The following is a 27,940-nucleotide window of genomic DNA, read 5'->3' as shown; positions in this document are numbered from 1 at the left end:
ACTCCTTGTAGCCAAGGGCACAAGAGCTGGGCTGTGGAGGGTCTTGTAGGAACGGCGCTGCCTTTCCTACCGACGCCTGTGGGGACAGAGATGGGGGCAGGTCCGGGGGTGGGGGGCTTTGGTGGGTTCCTAGGAGCGTTGCCGGAGGGGCAGGGAGAGGGGCTGTGCAGGGGTGGAAGACACCATGTTGACTGTACGATAAAGAGAGAGATGTACAAATTAACAGCGAGGAGGAGCTGGGATGAGAAAGAGGGGACTGTGCAGGAGTGAGAGAGACCACACTGACCGCAGAGTAGGGAGAGAAATGTACAATAAAACAGAGTGCTTCCAAGACCCACATGGACCACCGAAGGCTGAGACACAGCTCTTTCAAGAAAACAGCTGAGCACTACACAGATTTGGGAGGGGGGAGGGGGGTACTGACCCCCCGTCTCTCTCCAGGAGCCCCATCAAGGCGACTCTGCTAGCGGAGCTAGAGCAATGGCTCTGCTAGCTCTTCCCAGCAGAGCCTTGCTTATGTATTACCCATAATACCCCGATGTAGGTTGGCAAGGTGTCCCATGACCATACAGTCCCCGCAGAGGCATGGAAGGTGTTTCTCCAAGGCTCCTTGGACCGATGCAGCCTGCAGACCTGAGTCAGGAGAACTGGGAGAAACGGCATGAGAACCCATCAGCAAGAACCAGGGCTGGCTTCCCACCAGCTGGTGGCCAGCAAGTGCCTGCACCAACCCTGTTAATGGGGTTTGTGGGTGATACGGCTTTGAGGATGTTCCCTCCAACCCCAGTGTCCCTTCTTCCCTACCCCGAGGTAACTTCCAAAAACGGGGGAAGCTGGAACATGTAGAGAGGCCCAGCAATATCGGCATTGAGGAAGACGAAGGACACTCACCATTAACTGAACGCTGGAACTGGACTTTCTTTTCTGGAAAAACAAGGAGAAGAGATGGAACAGGAAGAGACACAGAGTGAGAAAGGCAGAGAGCGGCACGTGAGAGGCAGCAGCTCCTGAGTCACCCTTCATGGTCCTGGTGGAGGGGCAAACGAAAGGCGTGGGGGGGCAACCTGGTGCCATGCCAGCTCCCTCCCCTCCTTCCTGCTGGCACCCTTCTCTCCTGACCTGCCACAATCTCTGGTGTCGTTCATCCTAAAGACCTGTCTAATCCTGAAGGGAGTCCCCTAGGAGTCAATGACCACTCTGGTGGCTTTGTGACCAGGCCAGCAAGCTCACAGCAACAGGAGTGGGACGCTGAACAGCTAAGGCAGGTCCACCACCTGTAGAGCCCTGATCCCCATCTGAATTCCATACTGACGTTTACAGGCTCTGGAGCTTCTTCTGGGTGCATCTGCCCATGCTGCTGACTAGTGTGGAGACACTCAGTTAGCTTTGGACCTAGACCAGGGCTAAGCTGGCTGGTGTAAAGCCAGCATGGCTATCACTACTCGACCCTGCAAGGCAGACACACCATGTGGGAAGCCGTCCTAAAGTGCAGCTCCAGCGCTTTAAATCAGGACAAGTCTCCTCCAAAGAGATGACTTTATGCATGCTCATATTTATCTCCATCCTTGACCACCACCACTAGGGTTTCAAGCTTTGGGGTTGGATGACCCCATAGCCATGGTTCCCAAACTACTTCTGGACTCTCCTTCCTTCCCCATCTCCATCTTTAATCCATCCAGGAGACAGAGGGACGTGCACGCTGGCCTCACGCCCTTTCTCCACCTCCAGCTCCTGGGGGATGACTCACAGCAGGCGCTGGGAAACACCAGCCTGCAGGAATCAGAAGCTGCAGTGCCAAATAACGAGCCTTTTACCGACATATTTAAAGAGGCACTGGCTCTGCCTGCCCTGCGGAGGGAGAAGCCCCACACGCCGTGCAAACCTCTTGGCAAAGTCCACAAAACAACCCATTAGGATTGCGTGGGCGGGCTGCAGCGTGAAAACTGCTGCTGTCCATCCCCCCTCATTGCTCCTTTCACATCCTACTCCGTGGGTGCTCCCACCAGCACCATCACTGAGCTTCCCACTCCAACCGTCGCAGCTCTCCCCTCCCTCGCTAGGTCCTACGTTAATCCTCGCCCCTCCTTCCCCGAAACAACAGATGTCCTAAAGGGCAGAGTGAGCGGTGGTATTTTCAGAAGGAACCTCATGGGAAACAGAGCCGCCAGAGCTGGGCTGCCTGCAGGAAGAGCCGACAGCTTCTGCTACCCAAGGACATGAGACGGGGCAGTAAACTGCAGAAATTTCAGACGCCACAGAATGCAACACAAAGCAGTGACCGCGTCGAGTCTGGACATACAGTAACAGGATGCAACACGGGGCAGTGAGCTCATTAATTTAGGACGGGACAGGATGTGACACGGGGCAGTGATTTCATTAGTTTACGATGTGACGAGATGTGACACTACACAGGGCAGTGAAGGTATCATAGCTGCTGGGACCAGAAGACCTCCTGCAGACCCCAGAGCAGGGCTCGAGGAGGATTTCTGGTCCCATGAATGCTTGTAGGAGGGGAGGAACCTCCTCGAGAGAGTGAGTTTTGAGCCCTCTGAACCTGGGCTTAGCACCATCCTGGTGGTGGAGGGCTGAGTGGGCAAGCTTGAGGGCAGCACCAGCTACCTGCTGCCCACCTGCGTAGCTTTGGGCAGGAACGGCAGGGATGGCTGCCTGGGACCTGCCTGCTCTCATGGGGATGGTCAGTTCAGCAGGTTTCTCCAAATGGGGACCCAGCTTTTCCAACAATGAACCACACCACACGGCCTGACTGACAGCCCTGCTCTGAGCTGAGCAGGCAGGACCATTCCCTTCCCACCATCCCACCCACCCAAGGCAGGTTTCCAGGATCCTGCCTCACTGTTCCAGAAAGATGGAGAGAAATGAGCACCACCTAGCAATGCCCTAGCATCTGCCAGCTGCCCACAGCGGGTCATTAAAGTTTCATCCAGAGCACCCAGCCTCCCTGTGCCCCCGTGGGTGGGTTACGCTGCAAGTCCCCCCAGGCTGAACATGGGGATGAGAGGTGGGAATGGTAGTACTGAAGGTGGCCAACACAAGCAAACCATTGGGAACTCGCTTGCCTCTACTTTGTCTTCTCCTCTGCCTTCCTGGCCAGGCTGTCTCACCTTCACTTGTTGAAAAGGGGCCAATAAAAGGGCAAACTCATTCTCCAGAGCTTGGACACCCTCTGGAGCTGGGTGTTGGCTGGTGGACTGCACTCGGGATGAAGCCTCACTCGCTGCTCCCCAGCAAGGGCCTGAGGCCTGGGCATACAATAAACCAGTCTCTCTGATCCTGCTCTGAAACCAGACGCTCCTTGCCTGGTGGACTGCACTCGGGATGAAGCCTCACTCGCTGCTCCCCAGCAAGGGCCTGAGGCCTGGGCATACAATAAACCAGTCTCTCTGATCCTGCTCTGAAACCAGACGCTCCTTGCCGAGTTCCAGTGATGGGCCAGAAGGCTGTTTACCCAAACTAGTTATTTGCTACAACAGCAAGTGCCCCTCTTCCCAGGATAACATCTGCTCTCAAATCTACTTTGAAGTCCAACAGGGAGTGTCATTAGCAAGTTGGGCTGGCAAATGGTCTTCTGCCACCACACCATCCTGGCAACGCTAGAGATTAAATTCAAGGCTGACCCTTTCTGCTGGAAAATTAGATTCGGGACCATGCCTGATGAAGCCTCTCCATCTACCAGTTTCTCCTTTCACTGCTTAAAAACACATCTCTTGGTTGCTCCCACCTGTGCTCCAGCAACCTGCACCAAGTCAGCTCTACCTGTGGTGTCACTTCTCAGGTGACTCCCAGAAGCAGCCAGGACCCCAGAGCAGCAAAGGACAGTCCAGCAGTGGCTGGCAGATGGGTTGCTGTGATTCCCATGGGACTTGTACCCTCTGTGCCAGCACTGTTGTCCAAAACTAGCAATCCTGTCCTGGAAACCATGTGGTATCCTGACACCATGGCCCAAAGCAATGTCCTCTCATAGCAATGCAGGCCATCAGCTTCATGTTGCAGAATTATGCTGCATGGCCGGAATGGTCTGCTGTGAAGCTGAGCCCAGTTTTGGAAGGTTGTGCATAGTCTCAAGCCTTGCAGGCTTGTCCTGTCCCAGCTGTTGGGTCTGGAATGAGTGGAAGAAAGATAAGCCATCCCTAGACCTTTGGCTCCACTAACCCTTTGAACCGAGGAAGGAAGAAGCCAACTGAGGTCTCTGCTCTTGCAAAACCCCGTGCCCCTCACAGCCCAACAGCTGGGTCCCTATGAAAGGGCTGGAGGAAGGAAAGCAGTGCTGCAGCTGGGCTACCAAAGCTCTGCCTGACACCTTGCACCCCTGCCCTACTCTGGAGGATGTGATCATGCCAGGTCTCCCTTGCTGAGTGATCACTTGTGCTCATGAAGGGAACAGGTAAGTAGAGAAAGACCCCCACATGAGCCATTCTAGACCTTTGGCTCCACTAACCCTTTGAACCGAGGAAGGAAGAAGCCAACTGAGGTCTCTGCTCTTGCAAAACCCCGTGCCCCTCACAGCCCAACAGCTGGGTCCCTATGAAAGGGCTGGAGGAAGGAAAGCAGTGCTGCAGCTGGGCTACCAAAGCTCTGCCTGACACCTTGCACCCCTGCCCTACTCTGGAGGATGTGATCATGCCAGGTCTCCCTTGCTGAGTGATCACTTGTGCTCATGAAGGGAACAGGTAAGTAGAGAAAGACCCCCACATGAGCCATTCCTTCCTGCAGGAGGACTTTGACAGAGCTCGCTAACCACCACAGCTCTATACCATCAGAAGCTGCTCAGCAGCAGGACTTTGCTGCCTCCAGGAGCCACCTTGTCCTGGAGAAGAGCTGCGCCCCCCACCTCAGAGGGCCAGGCAAACCTGAGGACTCTGCAGCCTGAGAAACAAGGTCCACCAAGCACTGGCTTGTTTTTAGAGCATCACCAAACCATTTGCTCTGCCAAGCATCACCACTTTTGTTCGCTCTGTCTGCGCTGGGCACAAGGGGCTGTCAGTGCTGCCAAGAGGGTTAACAGCAGCACACCCGTGTGCCACCCAGCAGCACACCAGCCCTTCCCTGGGGACAGGATGGGACAAGGAGCTGGGGGGCGAGCCCAGCGGGACGTGTGCTGTGGGGACAGGATGGGACAAGGAGCTGGGGGGGCAAGCCCAGTGGGACACGTGTGCGGGCAAGCAGGAGATGCAGCCACCCATCTCTCCAGATGGTTGCTACCAGGCTGAAGCCATAGCTCCGGGCTGCAAAGCTGCCTTCCCCACGTTCCCTGTCCCTCTCTCCTAGTCCAGGCTCTCCCCCTCCATGGGGAGGCAAGGGGCAATCTCATTTTACAGACAACAAAATCCACCCCCCTGCCCCTGGACACCCCTCCAGCACCATCCTGCTCCCCTCGTTTGCCGCCCTGCAAAGCCTCCTCTGCACTCCCTGTCCTGGCAGGAGCCGGTGGCACAGGGACACACCAGGACAGCAGGGCCAACAGCTGCCCTTTAAAGTGCAGGGTGTCACGGGGACGGCCGGTAGAGGGGACAGAGACCCCCCCACCACCAGCACAGGGGACTGAGACCCCCCCTACCGCCACCCCAGCGGCAGAGGGGCAGGCGGGAGAGGGCGGTGGGGAGGGGGCTTACCTTCACGCCGTCATTCTTCTTGTTGCCACCGCTTTTGCCTCCTGGAGAGAGGAGGAAGGAGGTTAGGAGAGCCAGGCAGGGCACCAAGACCAGGAGGCCGAGGATCAGCAGCATGGTGGCGGGTGGCAGAGGGGTAGGGACCCCACGGGACCGGTCGGGGGGTTTCGTCCTTTCTCCGGCAACCCCTCAGGAGGCTCAAGGGCCAGGCCGGTAGAGGGGACAGAGACCCCCCCACCACCAGCACAGGGGACTGAGACCCCCCCTACCGCCACCCCAGCGGCAGAGGGGCAGGCGGGAGAGGGCGGTGGGGAGGGGGCTTACCTTCACGCCGTCATTCTTCTTGTTGCCACCGCTTTTGCCTCCTGGAGAGAGGAGGAAGGAGGTTAGGAGAGCCAGGCAGGGCACCAAGACCAGGAGGCCGAGGATCAGCAGCATGGTGGCGGGCGGCAGAGGGGTAGGGACCCCACGGGACGGGTCGAGGGGTTTTGTCCTTTCTCCAGCAACCCCTCAGGAGGCTCAAGGGCCACCTCGCCGGCACCGGTGGCTCTGGGCCAGGGGCATGACCCGTCTCCTAACGTCACGCCGAGTCCTCGGGGCGGCTCGGAGGGGCTGTCCGGCGGCAGGCGGGCTCCGTCCCGGGGTGGGGATGGGGGGGCTGCTGGCGACGGAGCCCAGCGCAGCGCCGGTGGAATGGGCTGCCCCCCTGCCGCCCTCTAATTTTAGCCCCATGCTGCCGGGATCATGTGCTGCCGCGGCCCGACAGCTGCAGCCCACATTTTGACAATGATGAAAAGCAGATGCCTTCCCCCCCCACCCCTCCACCCTGGTGCCCACCGACCGCTGCCGGCATGGCCCCAGTCCCCCCCAACCCCGGGCTGCATGACCCACCCCCGGAGAGCAGGGTGGGATGGATGGGGGATCAGCCCCATGGCTGTGATGCTGGGAAGGGGGGGTCCGGGGAGCCCCCCGGGGCTGTGCGTGGGACGGGCAGCGCCAGGAGAGATGCTTTTGAATTTCCTGCCCTTTGATGCCGTGTGTCCGCCGGGGCTCGGACACCGGATCCCCCCAGCTGTTGGGACTCCTCCAGCCCCACCACATGCTGCCCACCAGTGCTAAATGTGTCAGCACCATCCCTCCATGACAAATGCAGATACCAACCCCGGCTGTGGCCCTCTCCCCCGGCACCTGGCTGGGCCCCCATCTCCCCCCTGCCCACCTGCTACACCCAACTCCTGGGGGACCTCAGCCGAGAACCCCAAAACACCCATCTGGCACCAAACAGCTGCCACCAGCCCCTCCAGCTGGCGTGCCAGGCTTGGCTGGCTTGTCCCACCTCTGCTGGGGCCATCCCCAGTGCTGGGGAGGGCTGGGGGTGACAATGAGTGGATGAGTTTTACAGTCACCCAGTTCTTTTTTAGTTCCTGGGAATCACCTGGGACCAGCTGATCCCTGCCTCTGAAATCCCAACTTCACGGCTTGCTCCGGGGGTGTCCCCAGAGGGGACAGCTCTCAGCAAGGGCTTGTGGCTGCACTGAGACCTCTCCCGGTGCACGGGCTGGGCTGTCACGTTCTGTCCCTGCTCCTGTGTCTCCATGCAGCCCTCGGGATGTAGGGAGGCAGGAGAAGGGGGGTTTGGGGGCACTACAGGATCAACATCCTCCTGCCTGGGAAGGGACTCGAGGGACCCTGCTGCCATCTGGCTGCAGTGGCACTCGGGGACCATTCTGACACTTTCCCGGTGCAGAAGATGCTCTCCCTGAGCCACAAACATCTCCAGGAGGACACAAAACCAGCTTCCTTGAGCCCTGGCTGCCCCCAGCACCCGCATCCCTACCCCGGCACAAGCCACATGGGGGGGCACATACAAACCCCCAAAACCTAAACCTCTGGGGACTGCTGCACCACAGCCAGACACCTTTCTCTCACATCCCAAGCCAGCAACCAGCCTGGAGGTGCCAGGTGACCTGGCCTGGACCACCACCCAACGTCATGCATCCCCAGAGACACCAGGCTGCAATCTCAGCCCCCCTGTGACATCTGAGGCAAACCCGTCTCTCCCGGGACCCCACGGGTTTGCCCTGGGCACTGTAAGACAAGGAGATGAGCCCCAGAGACGGCACCTACCGGAGAAGTTCCTGGTGGCCAGCATGGTGGTGAGGATGGCTCCCTGAAAGAGACAGAAGGCAGAAGGAAAGGGCGTGCTGGGCCCTGGCCCCCCCACTGCTCCCCCCAGCCCTGGGGGAGGAAAGTCTTGCTCATCACCTGTCCCCCGGCCACCTCGTTGGAAGGAAACTAGCCCACGGGCTGATATTCTCCTCCTGCCATCAAAAGCAGCCCTTGGTACCTGACTCCTTATCCCCAGCACCAGGGCGTTGGGTTGCATTCTCCGAAACTGCCTTTCCTCCAAGATTAAAGGGATATTAAATATCCCCGGGGCACATTTCGGTCTCACCCTACCCTGTCCTAGATGGAGCACGACTCCGTTGACCGGGACCAGCAGCTGGCAGCAAGGGGAGCCACCAGGAGCAGAACCAGATTTAATTGCAATTAAAGCCCTGCCAGCTAATAGCAGCAGGGCAGGGATTTTTCATGGGAGCCACGCAAAGATCACCACCGCAAAATAACATTCGTAAAAATGCTTCCCCTTTTCCAGCTGACTCTACTAACTAGTTGCTCAGCGTATAATGAGATTACTCTGGACTAATTGCTTACAGTAATGGATTACTATTTTGAAGGGTATGCCTGAACTAATTTAATTACTTGTCTAGCTGAAAAGTAATAATAGTTTATAGCCAGTTTCTTTTCTTGATAATCTTGTTAGTAGCCTGCAGCTGTCCTGCTCTGTGCCACATTGTGTTCAGGCCTGGAGCGCTGATGGCTCCGGCTGTGACACAGACCAGCACCATCCCATTCCATGTCTCCAGCTCTGGAGGAGGCATTGTGATTTCCAGAGCCCATTCCCAGCACCGTGCTGGGGGCTGAGCAGCACCCAGGAGATGGGTGCTTCAGAGAGGTGCTCCAGCTCTCTGGTGAAGCCTGGAGAGATGGTGGCTTCAGAGGGGGTTCAGACTGCAGCACACGGCAGCATCCAAGAAGGGAAAGCCTGTGTGGGTGATCCAGAGCTTTTTGCCTGTCTATGGATGACTTTGTTCCTTGGCTACAAAGTGGTTTGGTCATCAGGCAAAGGGGTCTCACTGGGCCTCTCAGGTCCATGTCCTGCCCCAAAGAGGAGCTTTCTTGACACTGCCTCATCCCAGTGTCCAGGGCAGCTCTTTGACTCTGCTTTCCTTCACCATGGCTTTCCTCTAAGCACTTGGGAACCCCAGCCAGATGCAGCCACCACCCCCTTCGGTCCCTTCTTCACAAGGGGATCCCCAGATGTCCATCACCCCCATCCCACCAACCGAGAGACACCACCCTGTCCTTTCCCACTGGGGGAACAAACCCAACCAATGACCTGATCATGCATTTTGCAGCCAGCCTGGAGACTGGGAGAGTTACCTTCAGCTTCCTCCGGGCATTGAACTTCTTCAGGCAATCCACCGTCTCCTGCCTGTGCATGCATGACGCCACGGTGGCACGGTGCTGGGAGGAGAGAGACCCGGCTCAGAGCAGACATCGGGGGGGAAGGGGGTCCCCCAGCCCTGCTTTCACACGCACACACACGTGTGTCATCTCCTGCGTCCGAGGCACAGGCCAGAGCAGATAAAATTTTAATAGGGAGCGGGAGATGGAAGCTCTGGAGCCAGCAGGATCTGCTCTGGTGGTGGTGGGGGGGTGTCGCAGGGGGATCTGGCTGCCCCCTGAGTTAACCCCTCAACTAACTGGCCTCATTTAGCAGCGTGCTCAGGGTTTACACGTGGTGTGGGGTCCCAGGGTTAAGCCTGTGAACTCCTCCTGCCTTTAGGAGCTGATTCAGAGTGAGAACCAGCAGCTGGAGCAGCGAGGGGTGGGGAGGATTGATGCAGGGAGGGTATGGATGGATAAACAGGACCCTGCTCCCACCCTCCCCAAGGAAAGGCTCCCCCAGCACATGTGACACCAAGAAACCAGCCTGTCCCCAAAAGGGCTGGGAACGTGCGTGTCCCTCCCATCACCAGCTCCCCTGGGACAAGCTGTTTGCATTCACACTCCAGACTTTTCTCTGCTGTAAAGCCTCGGGGGAAAAGGCTGCTCTGAGAGCACTGGGAGGAACCATGCCAGGAAACCATCTTCCCAGGATGGAGAAGAGAGCCAGACAGCATGTTTGATAACACGTGCTCCCCAGTGAGATGTTCCCCTCCCTCTGAACCCCCACATCTCTAGACCTTCAGCCCCAACCCATGAGTGCCACCAAACTCACCGATATCCAGGGGTGCTTCAGAGCCTCGGCTGCCGTGATGCGCTTGGAAGGGTTTATGGTCAACATCTTGTTGATGAGATCTTTTGCTTCGGGAGTGACCGTGTCCCACTCAGGGGAGGGGAACTGCCAAAGCAAAGGGACCAGGGTGAGAGATAGTAGGGAGCAATGGAAGGAGCAGAAGCACTTTTGCACTTGTGTTGTTTTTCCTGCGACCCTTTGCTCCTGCCCATGGGACAGGAGAGACAGTAGCAACTGGAAAAAGCTGCCAGCAGGAAAACTGGGAGGGAGAAAGGTGGAACGCCCAGCACAAGACCTATTTGTCCTGCAAAGTGGGCTGAAACATGCCAGTGTGTGCACTTGGATATGGCAGCTTGGCCAACCCTCTGTGACCAGAGCAGAGGAAAGAAGCTTGCTCCCGTCTGCCTGAATTTGTCCTGGTTGGTCTTCTGGAGCAGAAGATGGCAACATGGGAACAGCAGGAGAGAGGGAGACAGTGAAAGGGGGGAGCAAGACAGACTCACTCACATCGTAAGCCCCAGCTTTGATCTGCTGGTAGAGTCGGTGCTGGTCTTCATCCCAAAATGGTGGGTACCCAACCAGAAGGATGTAGAGGATGACGCCTGCCCAGGAGAGGAGACATGGGATCAGTGGGAGAGAGTTTATTGCTGGAGATATGAACAGACCCAGCCTGGGGATTGGCGCAACTCAAGGAGAGAGACTGAGAAATTAGGGAAGTGGGAGGATTTGCTCCCTGATTAAAAAGCGAAAGGTTCCTTGGTGGTCCAGCTCCGTGCTGACGTGTTCAGCAGCTGGGGAGACACATGGCTCTGGCAGCCACCATGCACAGCCTCAAGCCAGGTGCCCCATCAGGGCTGTGGGATGCCTCCTCCCCATCGCGGGTGGAAGAAGGCTCCCCTTCATCTGCAGCTATGAGGGGGCATTGCCTGGGCAAAAAAGTTGTCACCTCCCCTGCCTCGGGCCTTTGGGTGCATAGCAAGGAGGCTGATCCTTCAGAGAAGGGTGCCACTGGACTGAGAAAGAGGTAATGTGCTGCCTTTGGGGTAGATCCTCCACCCTGGTCTCCCCGAGATGTGTCTAGTGACTGTGACTTGGGATATGCTGGATCAACAGCCTGCCTCACCCCATGCAGCCCAGCCCAGCCCACTCCTGGTATTTCAGCCCCTGTGTGACTTACCACAAGCCCACAGGTCCACGGCTTTGCCATAGGGGTCCTTCCGGAGCACCTCGGGGGAGAGGTATCCCGGGGTGCCAGCAAAACCTGGGACAGAGAGCCCATCACTCACTGCCAGCAGGCAGCCCCCATCCCCACACAGCTTGCCTGGTGCCCAGCCAGCTGCCATGAGAGCCCTGGCACGAGCCAAGCCGACGGGACCAGCACCCTCCATCCAGAAACCTCTGTGTCTCCTGAGAGCAGAGCAAACAGCTACAGCCAGCGACACCAGCCAAACCCCAGATGGTGCAGAAGGCCATGGTGCTCTGGAGTGCACCTCCAGCGCTTGGTCAAGGCTTTCCTTCACAGGGTCTGCCCCTGCCATCAGCTTGTCCAGCTCACCAGGACATCTCGGTGACTCACCGAGTCCCTGTGGAGCTGTTTGCCTGTGCCCTGGATCAATTCCGAGCTGTTTCCAGGGGCACAGCTGGAGCCATCGAACTCCTCCTCACCCACCATCCCTCCCACCATGCTGCTGGGGCACTCCTGTAGCCTGGGGTTCAGATCCTAGGGATGTCCTGGAGCTCTAGGTCCTGGAGATTCACCCCACCCCGACCAAACACACTGAGGGCTGAAGGATGCCCCACCTGGGGCCAGTCTTACTCACCAAACCATGCTTGCTGGTCTCCCTCCACCTCGATGGCAAGGCCAAAGTCAGCCAGCTTGACGGCGGCACCCTTCAGTTTGGATGCCAGCAGCAGGTTCTCAGGCTGCAGGAGGAGACAGGGGTTGGAGAGGAGTGACACCCCACTCCCCCCGGGGGGCTCTGCTGTCATGGGGTTGCTTCCCATCACAGCATGGAGGAAGGTCAGGACTCTAGATGTTCTCCCTGGCTGGTTTTCCCTGCTGTGTTGCAATGTCCATGGATCTTTAGAGAAGCACGGACTACAAGGACCTCCATAGCCCCTCTCCTTCCTGCCGTTTCACCCCAGAGCTGGTCTTTGCTCTGTGGATTTCCAGAAGCCCTACATGGTGTTCCTCCCTGCTATGTTTAAGCTGCCCTAGAGGACTCTGGGCACTGCTCCACAGGGTTTTGCATCAAAGATGGGGTTCCCAGGTCCTCTCACAGCCCCTTTCCCTGTAGCTCCTACCTTCAGATCCCGGTGGACCACCCCCATCTGGTGGCAATGCAGGACAGCCTCCAGGATCTGCTGGATGCAGTGGCTGTAGGAGAGAAGAGAAAGCTCAGAGAAGTGTTCAGTGAGGCAGAGTTTGCTTAGACACTTCTAACACTTCTACTTGGCTGCATTTCATCCCTCCTGCCCCTCTTCCCATCATGCTGCCCACCAGAAGCCTTGCAGCCAAGTTCTGCATCCCCCTCCACGGAAAGCCCCACACCCCTGGAGAGAAGCTGTAACCCAGTAAAACCCCACCAGAGCTTCTGGACACCCAGCAGGAGCATCAGATCTACGGTGGAGCCCATGGGGTCCCCAGAGAAGCAACAACGGGGAGCTGGGGACCAGTGATGGAGTTGCAATGCCACCCCAGATTTGGTCTCCAAACCCAAGGAGAGCAGACGCGCTCCTCAGACGCAGAGCTAACCTTCACTACAGCCCTATTTCCCTGGGTCTCCTCTAACACGGGTGGCTCTGGCTGCATCTGTTCACTTTCTATCTAGTTCATTAAACCCCAGCTCTGCTGTGTGCGTGAGAAAGGGAAAAAGACTGAGGCGATGATCATCACTTCTGCTCCAGAACAGCTACGTACAAGGCAGAAGGTCTTTATTTACATGTATTTTATTTTATTTGTATGACACTAATAAGTGGATGGGTTGTAAGTGGCTTGGGTAGGCAGGCAGCCCATTAAATGAGATTGCTTTCTGCCTAGAAATAAGGGATATTTCCATGCAGACAGAGGCAGCGTAGAGCTTACCCCCTCCTTGGACATTTGTATGGGCTACGCTTATCCTGGGGGCAAAGCCAAGAGGCACAGTGATATCTGGAGCCTGGAGAGGGCCAAATCCTGACCCCTCAATAAAATGAGGCTAATGCTGTCCCTTGGCCGAGGTACAAGGACCAAAGGGGTGGCTGAATTGGTCCCCAGCCCCCCACCTCTGCAGCAGGGTACCTGGAAAGTGCCAACAGGAGCGTGGGAGGGAGGGGAGCTCCAGCACATCTTCCCACCCAACCTGTCTTGACTCCTCCTCCTTAGTGCTTTCAAGTGGGAAATGCCAGAGAAATGCCCACAAACGGCTGCAACGCAGCTGCAAGGGGAAAGGGTGAGGGTTGTGGGGTGTCTGTGCTATCACCCCTCCTGGCTGAGACACCAGCCTGAGGGCTGGGCTTCCTCCCTGCCAGCCTGGGGACCCCACTGTCCCCTGCCTGGGGAGCCTCTGGTGTCCCCAAGTCCAGGGGACCACCGATGCCTTGCTCCTTTACAGGGAGGTCAGACGTGGGCTATGCCATCACACGGGGAAGGAGGATGCTGTGAGTGATGGCTGGCAGCTGCCTGGTTCAAGGAGGGGGGGACCAGCCCTGTGGTAACACACACACTTCTTGGCACAGGAACCGAGTGAGTTAAAAAAAACTTGGTTTGGGTGTTTTTTTTTCTTTTTGCACTACACATCTGGTTTATGAGTTCGCGCTGCGGAGTGGCTGTAAAACACCTCCCAGTATGGAAGGAGCTTATGCTGCAGAAAAAGCCAGACTCTCAGCTCGTGGGAGAAGGGAACAACTGCTGTCCCCTCCACGCCTTGGCCTGTGTCCCTGCTCACCTGGCATCCGCTTCGCTGTAGTACTCCCTGGCCACAATGTCCTCAAAGAGCTCCCCACCAGTGACCCTGCGAGAAAACAGGGGGAGTCACACTCTGCCATCGTAGCACGGCACAGAAGGGAGATGGAGTGATTGACAGCGTGCTCAGCCTTGGAAACCCCCCCAAAAATGCCACCACACCATGCATGTGGGGAGAACTCAGAGTGCAGGGCAGGGACCTGCCCTCTGCTCAGCTTGGGGCACCATCTCAGTGCCAACCCTGCCCGAGAAAGTCGTGGCTGAAGTGCAGGATGGGGGGAAGAGCTCAAGGGGGAGGCTGCAGGGCACGTCACCCCGGGGTGGAAGCATGCAGCTGGCGGTGGATTAAGAGATGCATTTAACCATTACTCACAGGTCAAATATCAGGTAGTGGTGGCCCTCTTCGGAGATGCTGTCGTGGAGCCTCACTGCGGCAGAGACAGAAGGGTTATGGGGCACACAGAAGGGTTTTGGGGTATGTCTGCCCCCCACCCCGCTCCCCAGGAATGCCTTTGCTCCCCTTTGGGCACAAGCAGGAGCTGGGGATGGGCAGAGCAGGGCTATTCCTCCTCCATCCTCCTCTTGCTATTACTGCTGCCTAATTGGGGGGGTGTCTCTTCTCAGTGGGGGACCCCAGCCATGGCCCCAGCCTCGGGCAGCAGTGCAAGGCTCAAAGGTCACATCCAAATCAGGGACTGCCCGGGGCTGGTGCCTGGCCGACGTCCCGGGCAGCTGCTGGGCTATCTTGGGCCCTGGGCAGGCCGTGGGCACCAGTGACCCCAGCTCAGCCCTCTGCCCCACCAGGAGAGGTGCCCGGGCATGGGGAGAGCTCAGCCAGGGCTGCCAGCCCTGGCACCCGCTGGGCTTCTTTTATTTTCATGCTCATGACCTTCCTTTTCTCCTTGGGAGGTCTCGAGTCGGGGATATCCAGGAATCCTCACGGGATGAGTTTCCTTCAGAGGAAGCGCTCTCCTCCCGTGGGGCTGGCACCTCACCCCGCTCGTCACACCAAGGGGCACCCTCAGGCACGTCCTGCCAAGAGCAGACCTGCCACCCTGCAGCTGGGTGCTGGTTATCCAGGCTTAGATCCCTGCTCACAGCTTCGTGGGCAGATGGGCAGCGAGGGGAAAGGCAGAGGAACAGGCTGTATAAAGGATGTATAAACGGGGACTGGTCCAGCATCCTCTGCTCCCCCCACCTCACTTTTTGTTCGGATTTCCTTGAGGCTGTAAATATTCAGCCCTTCCTCTCTGCCCACCTGCTTCCAGCCTGACAACTTTCAACACCTTTGAGGTCTTCAGAGGTGCAGGTGAATGGTTTTGGGGGGATTTTTGCTCCTAGCCTGTTTTGCCACAGCAAAATCAGCTGAGCCCTGTAGGGAAACATCCTCCAGGCTGGAGTCTGAGCCGGGGGAGATAACATCTCCTTATCTCCCAGGCCAGCAAACACAGCTTTGCTGGTCCTATCCCTCCCTCCAAGCTCAGGGGGCAGATCCAGTAGCCACTAAGAGCTTCACCCTAGTCGGGGCAAGAGGCAGAGAAGGTTGCTGAGCCCGACAGCATCTTTCCTCTTGGTGTCTCTCATGTTCTTGGTTATTAACACAACTTCTTCATCTTATTCCCTGGTTACCCCTCCCCACTGCTGGCCTCCGCAGACACCCCCTGTGCTCCAACGCCTGAGTCTGCTCCCCATTTCTCTCTGCCACATAATCCCAGGTTTTTTTGCTTTCCTCTGCTGGAAGAAACACGTTTCCTCCTGTTTCATCTCACCCGAGAGGGACTGGGGGTATTGTGCCTGGAATCCTGCAGAAGCCAGAGTGTTCAAAGGGGAATTAGGTGAGTTCAGCACGGGTGGGGCCAGCGTAACTATAAGCAGATGGTCTGGACACGTCCCCTGCTTGGGGAAGTCCCAAAGCCCGTGGCTGCCAGGAGCCAAGAAGGTATAAGAAAGAACAGCCACTCTAAATATAGCGTGATCCTACAAGTATCTGTTACTGATCCCAGTCAGAAAGAACTGTGCTGGCCAAACTGCCCCAGCTCGGTGCCGAGAGCCCACGCAGGAGGAGGACACAGTTTGGGAGCTGAGTCAGAAGACAGAGGGTACCTGGAATTAAAACTCCAGGTCTAGGTGTAGCCAAAGTTCCCCGCTAAACCAAGACTTCCCTGCAATGACATGCAGCTTTGGGAAATGGGATCTTTCCCTAATACATGCCCAGTGCCATGGATGTGCTGTGGGGACCTGGACCTGCCCTTGGCCACCTGTGGCACGGCTTTCTGGGCAAAACTGTCCTGCAGGCACAGCACAAAGCACAGGTTGGATCTTCCAGGATCACTGTAGCAGCTCAGCATTCCCAGGGGATATGGAGGGACCCCCACTTTGCTGCAGGGAATGAGGAGCCAGCAAAGCCCCTTGGCAGCTTCTCCCGGGGAAGGATGGAGAGGGGTTTTCTGCCTCACCTTCCTCATTCCCCCAGCAGTGGTGGCTCCTCTTCCTAGGGCCGGTCTGCAGGGCACAGCCCCTGGGCGGGTAATTAGTTGGCTTGTGCTCCATGCAAGGGAAGCTGTGATCGAGTTTCCAAGCAGCAGGAGCGGTGGGGGGTGAGGGTGTGGGGTGGGGGGTGGAGAAGAGCCTCCTGGGTATAAATAGCAGCAGATTGGGCTCGTTAGCATCTCAGGCTGTTAACCCCTTCCAGCCCTGTGGAGCAGGGTTGCTGGAAGCCTGCCATCTCTGCGGGTCACGGCCAAACAGCAAAGTGTGGTGCAGGGAAAGGGGAGAAGGAAGAGCGGGACTGAACCACAGGGACAAGGTGTTCCTGTCCCCAGAGACCCCACCAGCCCCACGGGTGGGTGATGGAGAGGCAAGAGAGGAAGACAGTGGTAGGGAAAAGCTGGGAGCCCAGGGAGATGCAGCTGCACAGCCCAGCCACCGTCCTGCAAGTCCTCGTGGGGTGGGTTCCTCTGTTTTTAGTATTTCTTGCTATTCACACACTTTACAGCACGTTTCCTCCAGGTCTCAGCAATCCTCACGTGCACTTTGGTGCAGAGGAATGGCCCCAGCTGCTGCTCTGACTGGGGGAGACTGGTCTCCCCACTGGCATCCCAGCAGGACAGCTCCTGGGCTGGGCATCGGTCCCGCCGGAGCAGAGGCAGAGGGAAGGGTGACATCTGGATCCCGGGGGATCCGACACCCCGGCAATGCAGGGGAGACCTGCCATGCCACCCTGTGCCTGAAACAGATGAAAGCTGACAGGCTTTTTCCGAACTGAAATATTTATGGGGCAGGAGCCACGTGGCTGGTCCCAGTGGCCCCGGGTCTGGCTCCTCAGATCTGCTGCAGCGGTTCCTGGGGAGGGATGGATCCAGGCCACCGGGAGCAGTGAGGGGGCCAGGCAGCAGCTCAGCCAAAGGGGAAACTTCCCAGCTCCCAGCTGCAGGACACGAGGGCTGCAGACCTCCTGTCCTACCCCTAAACGCTATCCCAAAAGCTGCAGGATCCCACCGGGATCAGCACATCCCGGGGTGCAGCAAAAGGGAGAGGGGGTTGGTTCACCCCCGGAGCCACAGCCCAGGGCACTGTGCTCCCACTGCTGGACCATCCCCAGGGACCGACAGCCTCCATCAGCATCACTCCCAAAGCAGGGAGTGGGTGCTGCTGCTCTTGGGTTGTTTGTCACACTCTTAGTATGGAGTAGGGTCTGGGCAGGTGGCACTGAGCTGGTACAGGTCCAGCAGAACGGCATGTTAAGGTCCCTACTCTTTAGCCATGCCTGGTCAGCCTTTACAACATGGATTGCTTCTGTGTCACTTCAAACCCTGCTGTGAGGGAGTAATCCATTTTGGAAAGAAGGATGGGTTAAAGCTCTGGAGGTTTGATATGGAGCACCAGTACTTAAAATATAGCCAGAATGCATTACTTGTCTCTGGAAGACCTTTTTTTTTGTTTTTTTTTTTTTTTTTTTTACTGCAGTTTTTTTTTCCCCTCCCCTCTCTCTCTCTCTTCCTCTCCTTCTGGCCTATTTTTGTCTTTTGCAGGGGCTCAGGAGTTTTCCTGAAACAGCTTTTCCGAAGGAGGCTACTCTCAGATGGACGGTCGGTGGGAAAAGTCTTCGCTTCCCCCCCCTCCGCCATCGCTCCTCCTACACGCCCCGCGTCGCTGCTGCTGCTGCTCCGAGCTGCAGCCGCTTTTTTGGAGCATGCAGAGGAATACAGCACCCGAGGAAGGGGGGGGAGAGGGAGAGGAGTAAAAATAATCCCTTGCAGCCTACCGGGGCCCTGCTTCTCCCTGAGGGAGCTACGGCCAAGTGGGTTAGGTAGGACCTACTTCAATCCCCTCCCTGCACTCGGTGGAGGCCTTTCTTCCCGTGACCTTGTTTGAAGATGCTGCCTCCCCGTTGAGGAAGAGGAGGGAGGGTTTGTGTGGAGCAGCAGGGCAGGCTGCCGCCGAGCCCCGTCTCCATCTCGGGGTGGGTTTGCTCAGTGCCTGGCTGGGGAGCAGCACGCACTTACCGATGTTGGGGTGCTTCAGGAGGCGGCAGATCCGGGCTTCTCGTTCCAGCTTCTGGTGATCTGAAAGAGGCAACAGCCCTAAATTAGGGTCTGGGGAAGGGGATAAATCGCTCCCAGCTCCTGCCGTGCTCTCTCGGAGGTGCCCAGCACAGGTAACCCAGGTGGGATGGAGCAGCTTGCAAGGAGCAAACCCATCCTTTTTTAAATTTTTTTTATTTTTTTCTTTGCTAAATTAAAACAAATCTGGGGACATGTTCAGCGTCAGGACCTGATGGACAGTATCCCAGCACAGACACAGCGCCCAGCCAAGCCCCCAGGCACTGATGCCATGTGCAGCCCTGTGCTTTGGATGATCCCTCGCCCTCCTCTCTCCCTTCTCTTTGCTGAACAACCTCCCATCGCCTCCCAAACACCCCGGAGCTGCCTGGGTTATCGCTGCCGGCAGCGCCTGTTCCACTTTCTCTTATTCAGCCAAGCTCAGGCGATCAGCAAGGACATTTCTGGCCCCACACGGTGCAATTTGAGGAATCAAAGAACAGAGCCAACCAGCAAGAGATGTCAAGCTGAAACGGGGCTAGCCATTCCTCTCCTCCTCTCCATCCCCAGCCGTTTCACATCGGGTCTTCACCCTCCTACATCCCAAAAACCCTGGCTTGGAAAATTTGCTTTGCTCTGGTGCCTGTCTTCAAACAGCCCAGCTTTCACCAGGCTTGGGGATGTGAGACAACAGAGCTCTGGGCAAAGCAAGTTGAGCTGAGCCAAAAAAGCCTCCACCCTGGGGCAGCCCAGCCTGAATTTTCAAATAATTTTGTTTCTTTTTGCCTGCCTCTGCACTTTTCTGCCTCGGTACACCTGACCCAGCCACCCTGCATGGAGGTGCCTCGTCTGGAGGCATTTTGTGCTAGCAGGAACCCAGCAGCCAGGAGAAGGGAGGATATAATTAGGGTTGCTCGTCTCTCAGTGCTGTCACTGTTACCTTGCAGGTTCACACCCCAGAGTCTCGCTCTGCATCAAACCAAACCTGGGTGTCTCCAACCACCGAGATGTGAAGGTGGTGCAGCCCCTTCCCTGTGGAGGATGGAGCCTTTGGAGCCCTCTACTTCTGGGACCCGAAGGCTGGGACAGCCTTGGTGGCCTCATTCAGGTCCCCATGGCATTCCCTGCTGAGGGGGGACAATATTCCCTGTGCAGGACCGGGTGACAGGGAGAAGTCGGGGCTTAGGATGTGTCTTTTCACAACCAAAAATCCATTGTGGGGTGAAGAACAGGGACTGGATTGAGGGACAATGAAACCAGTGTGGCAATCACCTCCCTGGGGAACGGGGGAGCTGCTTTCTGCCCCCTTTTCTGCTCTTGCCCAACACCGATCTTAGGTGAGTCACTGATCATCACCATCTGCCTCAGTTTCCCCATCTGCAAGCAGGAGGCTGGGGCCAAATGGCCCGTGGGGAAGCCCAGAATTGCTGGTGATCCCATAAAACTCCTTTTCCTTGCTTAGAAGAGCCAGAGACCGCAGGGAAGCGAGGTGAATAAGACGCTGAGTACGGAGCAGGTCCTAGCCCTGCTCCATGTGCCTGCACGCCGCTGCCAGCAGAGCCTTTGGCTGCACAGGGGCGAGGGTGGCCACTAGCAGGGGGGCAGGAGGTTGCCCCATCCCTTCCTTGCCACAAGCTCCTGGCTGAGTCACAGCAGCAGCAGTGCCAGGTGGCCCCCCCAAGCTGCTGCCCCCCTCTTTGTACCCTCGCAATCTGTCGCCACCAAAACGCCTGCGAAGGCAAAGCCTGGCTCAACGGGGCTGGTGGGGCTCAATAAATCACAAACAGCATGGGGAAGGGGTAGGAGACCCACAAAATTGCAATAAATCATGATAATAAATCGCAAACAGCACGGGGACAGGGTGGGAGACCCGCAAAAATCAGGCAAACGGAAAACAGATCAGAGAATTTAAAGGTGGGCAATGATGTGGTCCCCCCTCTGAAGGGGAAGGGGACAGCCGCGGAGACCCAGGGGCACCCAGGAGGGGCCAGGAAAGGTGGTTATCCCTCGGGGGTGAGGATTGGGGACCCCTGCCCAGGGCAGTCCCCAGCAGTGATGCTTGGGCAGAGAGAACCCCGAAGCATCCAGCTGGCCTTTGGTGGGGGAAGCCCTGTAGGTGCGGAGGAGGCTGCTGTGCCTGCGAGGCTGCAGCCCCTGGGGACACTACCCCTGGGGGCACAGCCCCTGGGGATACAGCCCCAGGTCATCCTGGCTCTTCCCCTCGGCATCTCCTGATGTGCCAGCACCTGGTAGGAAACATGCTGGGGGAGCGTGGCCATCATTCCCCCTGCTACCACAGACTCAGCTGTGAAATGCAAGGGGAAGAGCTGCTTGAAATGAGCCACCCACCGCCCAGGGAGTGAAGGTGGTGTGTGTTTTGGGGGTTCTGCTCTTTCCAAGGCTGCGTGGGTCCTGCTGGGGCAGAGCATCCCTGCTGTCACTGCAAGGAGGGATCGGGTGCAGGGGCAGAGCCCAGGGCTGGGGCTCCAGGTCTGCTGTTTGCCCCGAGCATCGTGTGGGTATAGACCCTGCACGGGGTCACAGGTTGGCAGGGGGACCCCCCTCTGGTTGAGCAGATCCCCAGGGGCTTTGCACGTGGGTGGGGTGGCTGTGCCAGAGCAGAGGGACAGAAGGACAGAGAGACAGGGGGATGTCCCTCAGACAGAGGGACCATGCCGAACCTGGGAGGGGTGGCTGCTGTGGGTTGGAGCATCTTCCCATCTGCATGGCACGGCACGTCCACCACACGGTGAAGTCCTGCTGCTGGCAGTGAGCCACAGCCATCGCCCCTCTCCTGCCCCACAAACCCAGCTGCTGCCTGGATCCGAACCCCATTTCTACTCCAAAAATTCCAGTTTCTCTCCTGCTGGCTCCCCGTGCCAGCATCTGGGAGGAGGTCTGAAGAGACCATGGCTGGGGATGTTTAGCAGCTCCTCTCACCGTCCCTCACACACCTGCACTCCTGCCCTTTGCATGTGATGCAGCCAGTGCCACATCCTGGTGGGAATGCATCCTTTTGAGGATTGCTCCCAGCTTGGGGGGGGGCACCCCCCCGTGCTAGCCCTGCAGAAATAGGGGGGGTTTCAAGAGAAGAGGATGGAGAGGGGCAAACTGCGGGAGCAGGTGAGGGGAGGCAGGGGGGAGCAGAGGGAAGGCGGCTCAATCTGCTGCTGCAGGCATCCCTGCAAACTGGGAGGTGTTTCTGACCCCCCCTCCCCCCTGCCAGCTGGGGTACCCGGACTGGGAGCCTTCGGCCTCGGAGGAAGGGGATGGTCTGCATCCCCAAAGAGGGGAGCAGCCGGGAGAGGTCTGTGTCAGCCTGTGCCACTTTGGCAGCGCCGCTGGGGGAGGGAGATTGCAAAGCGCTGGTTTAATTTGAGGTCAGCGAGCAGTTTGTCACCATTTTCTGCGCTTCAGTTTCGCCTGTGGAGGTGAGCAGTGGCGTCAGGGAGAGGAACTGAGGGAGGGAGTTAATTAAACCCTCCCGGCAGGGAGCTCGCTCCCGGCACCCATCCTGCGTTCCCAAATGCACCCAGCCAGGAGGAGCCGGAGCCAGGGACACAGCAGCTGCTGTCCCATCCTCTCCAACCTCCTCATCGCAGCTTCTCTACAACATGCCAGGGGGCAGAGGGGTCTCTGCCTCGGGGCAAGGGCTGGCTGAAGCTTTTTCATGCTGGCTCTGCTCAGCCTTGTCCTGAGGAGCAGCCAGGACAGATCCACCAACACCTCTTCCAGCAGCAAAGCAGCCAGCGTGCTCCACCGGAGCGATTAATTAGATGGCAGTGAGGAGTGTGGGCCCATTGCCAGGTAAAATGGAAACCAAACCCCCACCTGAAGGACCTTCCCGTTTCACTGATGTAGGCACACGAGTAAGAAGGGACGGGGGGGGTCAGTGGGGACACTCTCGGAGAAGGTGATGCTCCCAAAATAACTGTGCTACCCAGCGCCCGAGGCTGGCAGCAGTTTGACTCGCTGCAAGCCTGTAACTGTTATTTTGCTGCAACTTGGTGTGCAGGATGGTGGTGGGGTCTCAGGGAGAGCAATGGGATCCCACAGCTCCCTGGGCAGGTTGGGGTCCAGGAGCCTCCCAGCGCTCTGCCCCAGCTGGGCTGTGGGTGCATCCCTGTGGTCAGACTGGATGCGGGGAGCAGCCACCAAGACATCTTCTCAGGACGTTCACCCCATCCATCAAGGAGCTCAGTGTCTACCACAGTGGAGACAGGGTTCCTGCGGGGGGGGTCAGTGGGGACACTCTCGGAGAAGGTGATGCTCCCAAAATAACTGTGCTACCCAGCGCCCGAGGCTGGCAGCAGTTTGACTCACTGCAAGCCTGTAACCGTTATTTTGCTGCAACTTGGTGTGCAGGATGGTGGTGGGGTCTCAGGGAGAGAAATGGGATCCAACAGCTCCCTGGGCAGGTTGGGGTCCAGGAGCCCCCCAGCGCCCTGCCCCAGCTGGGCTGTGGGTACATCCCTGTGATCGGACTGGATGCGGGGAGCAGCCACCAAGATGTCTTCTCAGGATGTCCACCCCATCCATCAAGGAGCTCAGTGTGTACCACAGTGGAGACAGGGTTCCCGGGAATAAGGGGGTCCCCCACCACACATCAAACACCCCCCCGTCTCACCGCACATCAAAGGCATCATCCCAGCACCGTGCAGAGGGGACAAATTCCCCACTCCGCAAACACTGCTCGCCTCTTGCCTCCCCAAAAACCCCCCCAGCCCCTACCTCGAGCAGAGAGCTTCTTGGTGTTGATGATCTTGGCCGCATACTCTTGTCCTGCCAACACCTTCACGCATCTCCGGACGATGGAGAAAGCGCCCCTGGGAAGACAAGAAACCGGAGGGAGAGGTGAAGGGCTCGGCATGGGGAAGGGCACGGCTCAGCCGTGATGTGCCCGTGGGGCAGGGGATGGGGATGGGGATGGGGACGGGGATGGGTGCTGGCTTGAGAAGGGGCTTGGAGAAAACACGGAGGGCTGTCAGTTAGCTTCCCTGCACCGTTATTCTTGAGCAATGATGGGAGCAGGCACAGGTATACCTGGGGATAAATGCAGGATTCACCCCTCCGTGCTCCCCTGGGACACCCCAGGTGTCGTGTGCCTTCCCATCTCTCCCTCCCAGGCTCTGCCCTACTGATACCCCGGGAGAGAAGGGGCAGTGATTTATCAGCAGCGTTGGCTCCCGAGGGACACCAGGACGGCTGCAGCTGCCACGCAGCGCTCGGCCACTTCACTTTAGTCCCTGCTTGTGGCTTTGCACGCCCTGCACCTTGCAGCATTTTGCAGAAGCGGGTGCGAGCACCAGCCCTGGGTGCAGGTGAGTGGTGCAAGGTCCCACCCCAGCTCCAAAACCATCCCACAGGCAGGGACAGCCCAGGGGACCCTGCAAGCAAGGACCGCTGGAGCCGAGCTGGATGGGGACTGGTGCTGCTGCGGCTTGCACACGCGCGAGCCAACGTGCAAGAGTCTCCTGGGGCCTGGCAGGCAAAAAGAACAGGGCTGCTTGGCTCCAAAGAAGCCCCTCTGCCCCCGTACCCCCTACCCCGAGCCCTGCCAGCTCGTTGCCCTGAAAGCGTGTTGGCGCGATGCTGCGGCATTGCACACACACACACACGCACGCACAGGCTCCAGCCCTGCTGAGCACAACCTTTGTACCAGGTTCCCTTTCCTGCCAAACCCTCCCAATCGCTAAAATAACAACTATCAAAAGCAATCCCACCTCCTGCCCCACCTTCCCCCCCTGCTCCCCGTCGCCCCGCTCCCGCTCCCTGCCGAGGAATAAAAGGCCGCAGGCTGGCGAGCGGCGGCGGATAATTGATTTTGCTGGTGGGGGCGGGTGGAGACGGGCAATTTGGGTTTGAATGTGATCTTTAGGAGAGCGGGCGAGCGGCGGGGTGCGGAGGGATGGGGCTGAAGCCCCCGGCAGAGCCGGCAGCCCACGCGCCCAGATCTGCTGCGCTGAGCATCGCTGCCGGCACGTGCCGGGCGGGAGCCGGGGGAGCAGCATCCCAACGCTTCCCGGCCTCCCCATGCTGCCATTCAATCCTGGCTGCTGGAAGAACCCGGCAATTAACATCCCTGTAGTCTGGGAGAGGATTCATTGGAAAAAGGGAGAGAAATGCTTTGTATCCAGCTTGCCACGGGTGGGAGAGACTGGAGCCATCGCTGGCCCCCGGGGTGGCCCCACAGTGCCACAATCCCCATCCCACCAGGTCCTCTGCACTGCCTAGGGCTTTGGGGGCTCCTGTGAGACCCTGTGACCCATCTTTCCTATTTTTTTTTTCCTAAAAACATACGTGCTGCTTTTGCAGTGCCAGGAAAGCCTGCAGCAGTAAGTGCAGCAAGCAAGGGAGCCCCGCTTCCCACTGCCCTGGCTCGGGGTTTCTACCCCAGCCACAGGGTTTTGCTGTGGGACATGATGTGGGATTGGAGGGACGTAGGTGTCCCAGACCCCCCTGGAGGCTGGGGACCCCCAGCCTCTCCTGATCCCAGCGTCCACAGCTCCTTGCTCATCCATTTATTGGAGCTAAACTGAACGGCGGGGGAGAGGGAGCCGTGGGACGTGGGAGGTGGCGGCTGGGGACGGGATGTGCCGCACCAGCAGAGCGCAGGGTTTCACACCCCCAGCTGCATTCGTGGATTTTGGCTCCTCCAGGCCTTTTTAACAGAAACCAAATGTCTATTTGTGCTTGATGAAGCACAAGCACACTGCGAGCCTGGAGGGTGGAGGGGACAAGAGGTGCTGGATGGGGGTGCGAGACACCCTGGCGTACTGCATGCTCTCCATAGCCCCATCCCAGTTCCAGTCAGGTCCTTCAGGGGGTCTGTGTTGGTTGGAAACCCCTCATGTTGGGTGTTCACCTGTTGCTTCACAGCAGCTGGGCTATGCTCTTCATGCCAGGTGGATCCCGTGCTTCCCAGCCCCATGTGGGATCTTCCCAGCCTGGGGGAAATATTCCCTCTTGGCTCCATCTAAATCCAGCATCTCCTTCCCAACAAACGCAGGTATTCCCTCCCCTGCACTGGGAGCTCACGGGGCAGCACAGTGGGTGCCAGGCAGGGAGCTCAGCCCCATCTTGCCTCAGGAAACCCCTCTGGAAGGAGACATGTCCTGTTCCTTGGCCATGGACAGCAAAGAGGGTCCCTTCCCTCCCAGTGCACTGGCTCTTTGGATGGGGCTGACCCCAGCCCCAGTGGCAGCTTGGGGTCCCCTTCTCTGTCTGGTTCAGAGATGGGTCATTCATCCCAGATGAGACAGCACGTCCCAGTTTTAGCAGCGGATGGGTCCGTCACCCCCAGGGCCGTGGGTAGGGATTGTGTTTTGTCCCCCCATTTCAGGGTGATGCTGGACCCGCAGCCCAGCAACCAGCCCTGTCCTTCCAGCACTGGGTCCTGGCACTGCTGGGTCCCAGCCCTGCAGCCCCTGTCCCTTGGTCCCCTCGGCCAGGCGTGACCCCCATGCCCTGTCCCCACGGCAGCCTGGGCAGTGGCTCTGCCGCCGGGATGCTCCGCTTCTCCCTTTTTCACACCTTCCCTGCCAGCTCCGGGCTCTGCTGCTGCCGCCCTCCCTCTCTTCAACACCTCCTCCTCCTCCGAGGCATTTTATCTCCTTTCTAGAGAGAAGAGTGTGGGCTGGGGATTTTTTGTTCCTCCGTATATATATATATATTTTTTTTTTAAATTTTTTTTTTTTTCCTTTTTAATAAAAGCCCTCTCCTGCAGCTCTGGGAGCGGAGGGGCTGATCGTACCTCTCGGCACGGTAATTGTCTCCAGCCTCTCCCTGAACCTGCCGCGGGGGCGGATTCGGAGGCGCCGATGGAGCTGCACTTCATGTTTGTCCTACTCCGGGGGGCCGTGGGCAGGATCCTCTCCCCGTCCCCCCTCCCCACGCTGTCCCTCGCCCTCGCCCGTCCCCTCCTGCAAGCGTGGGGTGGCAGGGGGGTTCGGAGCAGCCCCTCACTTGCTTGGATTTGCTGGGTCTGCTGCAGGAGCAGGATGTCCCCAGCTCCATGTCCCGTGCTCAGGACAGATGTCCTCCCCACAGCTGGGAGGTGCAGGGATGTGCTAAAGGCTCTGCAGCCCCCGTCCCCATATCTGCCCCGCCACAAAGCCCCGTTGTGGTGTTACCATTAGGCATGTGGCATCTTAAACCCTTGCCTCACCTGGGTGTCAGGATGGGTGACAGCTTAGGAGGTGGCAAAGAAGCGCAGTGGGTGCAGCAGGCTGGCACCCAGCACCTCCCTTCCTGCCAGCCAGGCTCAGGGACACCCCGTGTCCCCCCCCAGCACACTGTCCCAGTCTCTCGGGGACAGCAAATTCAAGACAGAGCCTTTCTGCTGTGAGCCCCTGCTCCCCTTTGGGAGCTTTGGGTTGGGGAAATCCACATTGCCCACCCTGCTTTGCCACTCCTGGGCTGTGTCCCCACCCTGACGGGCACTGGGATCATCTCATCGGACGAGGAACACCACTTCCCACTGAGTGGCTGCCGCAGCAGAGCAGAGGTGCAGCACTTCGTCCTGGTTTCCCTCCCTAAGCCCACAAAGCAGAAATTTCCTCATGGGAAACCGCTGATGCTTGAATTGTGCCAGGATGAGCTGGAAACCATCCCAGTGGAAAATCCCCGACCAGCTCCACGGCGCCTTGACCAGCCCTAACTCGGGAACATGCCTCAGTGCTACGGTGGTACCCGATCCCCGGAGTGGAGGGGAAAACTGTGGGATGCTCCGAGCTGGGGACACTGCCCTGAGCCTCTGGATGAGCCATGCTGGCCCTGCATCCCCCCCGGAGGTCGGCTGGGCTTGGCTGGACGGGTGTGATGCTCACAGAGGGCTGCTGAGCTGCTGCACCTGATTTTCTCCTTTTTTCGTGAACATGCTAAAATGCATCTGTTGAGGTGGGTTTTACACTGGGGTGCTGGGTGGCATGGGCAGCCCCTGGGTCTGAGTGCTCAGCCCGTCGTGTCGGTGCCCACTGAGCGAAGCATCGCACCCCAAACACCTCCAGGAGCCCTCCTGGTCACCCCCCATCCCTCCTGGTCACCCCCCATCCCTCCTGGCCTGCAAGATCCTCTCCATATCCCCGCAGCCACGTCTGCCCTGCCAGGCCCAGCAGCCTCCCCGCAGGCGCCCATCAGCTGCTCCTCTCCTGCCCACCCCTTGCCCGTCCCCTGCCACCACCGCAAAGCCTCAAAGCCCAGAAAAGCCGAGAAACCTCTGGAAATTTTTTTTTTAAATTTTTTTTTTTTTCCTTTTTAATAAAAGCCCTCTCCTGCAGCTCTGGGAGCGGAGGGGCTGATCGTACCTCTCGGCACGGTAATTGTCTCCAGCCTCTCCCTGAACCTGCCGCGGGGGCGGATTCGGAGGCGCCGATGGAGCTGCACTTCATGTTTGTCCTACTCCGGGGGGCCGTGGGCAGGATCCTCTCCCCGTCCCCCCTCCCCACGCTGTCCCTCGCCCTCGCCC

General features: G+C 58.3%; 1 protein-coding gene across 6 annotated transcripts in view; it reads right to left on the bottom strand.

Annotated features, from left to right (window-relative positions):
- CAMK2A (calcium/calmodulin-dependent protein kinase II alpha) overlaps positions 1-27,940 on the bottom strand; it is a 35,524-nt gene that overhangs the window by 4,602 nt on the left and 2,982 nt on the right. For 2 of the 6 annotated variants that reach the window (XM_014947979.1, XM_014947980.1), the window contains exons 2-14: positions 23,206-23,300; positions 18,439-18,498; positions 14,307-14,361; positions 13,917-13,982; positions 12,295-12,367; positions 11,811-11,913; positions 11,168-11,251; positions 10,498-10,592; positions 9,973-10,095; positions 9,132-9,215; positions 7,755-7,797; positions 5,952-5,992; positions 892-924 (exon numbers count right to left, since the gene is read on the bottom strand). In XM_014947979.1, coding sequence (XP_014803465.1) covers positions 892-924; positions 5,952-5,992; positions 7,755-7,797; positions 9,132-9,215; positions 9,973-10,095; positions 10,498-10,592; positions 11,168-11,251; positions 11,811-11,913; positions 12,295-12,367; positions 13,917-13,982; positions 14,307-14,361; positions 18,439-18,498; positions 23,206-23,300 — 955 coding nt within the window. Of the gene's footprint in view, positions 1-891; positions 925-5,630; positions 5,672-5,951; positions 5,993-7,754; positions 7,798-9,131; positions 9,216-9,972; positions 10,096-10,497; positions 10,593-11,167; positions 11,252-11,810; positions 11,914-12,294; positions 12,368-13,916; positions 13,983-14,306; positions 14,362-18,438; positions 18,499-23,205; positions 23,301-27,940 lie in introns of all 6 variants that reach the window. The other 4 variants (XM_014947983.1, XM_014947982.1, XM_014947981.1 and 1 more) reach the window with 3 other exon arrangements.

The sequence above is a fragment of the Calidris pugnax genome, unplaced genomic scaffold, assembly GCF_001431845.1.
Source record: "Calidris pugnax isolate Ruff unplaced genomic scaffold, ASM143184v1 scaffold27, whole genome shotgun sequence".
Classification (NCBI taxonomy): Eukaryota; Metazoa; Chordata; class Aves; order Charadriiformes; family Scolopacidae; genus Calidris; species Calidris pugnax.
This window is presented reverse-complemented; position numbering and strand designations above follow the sequence as displayed.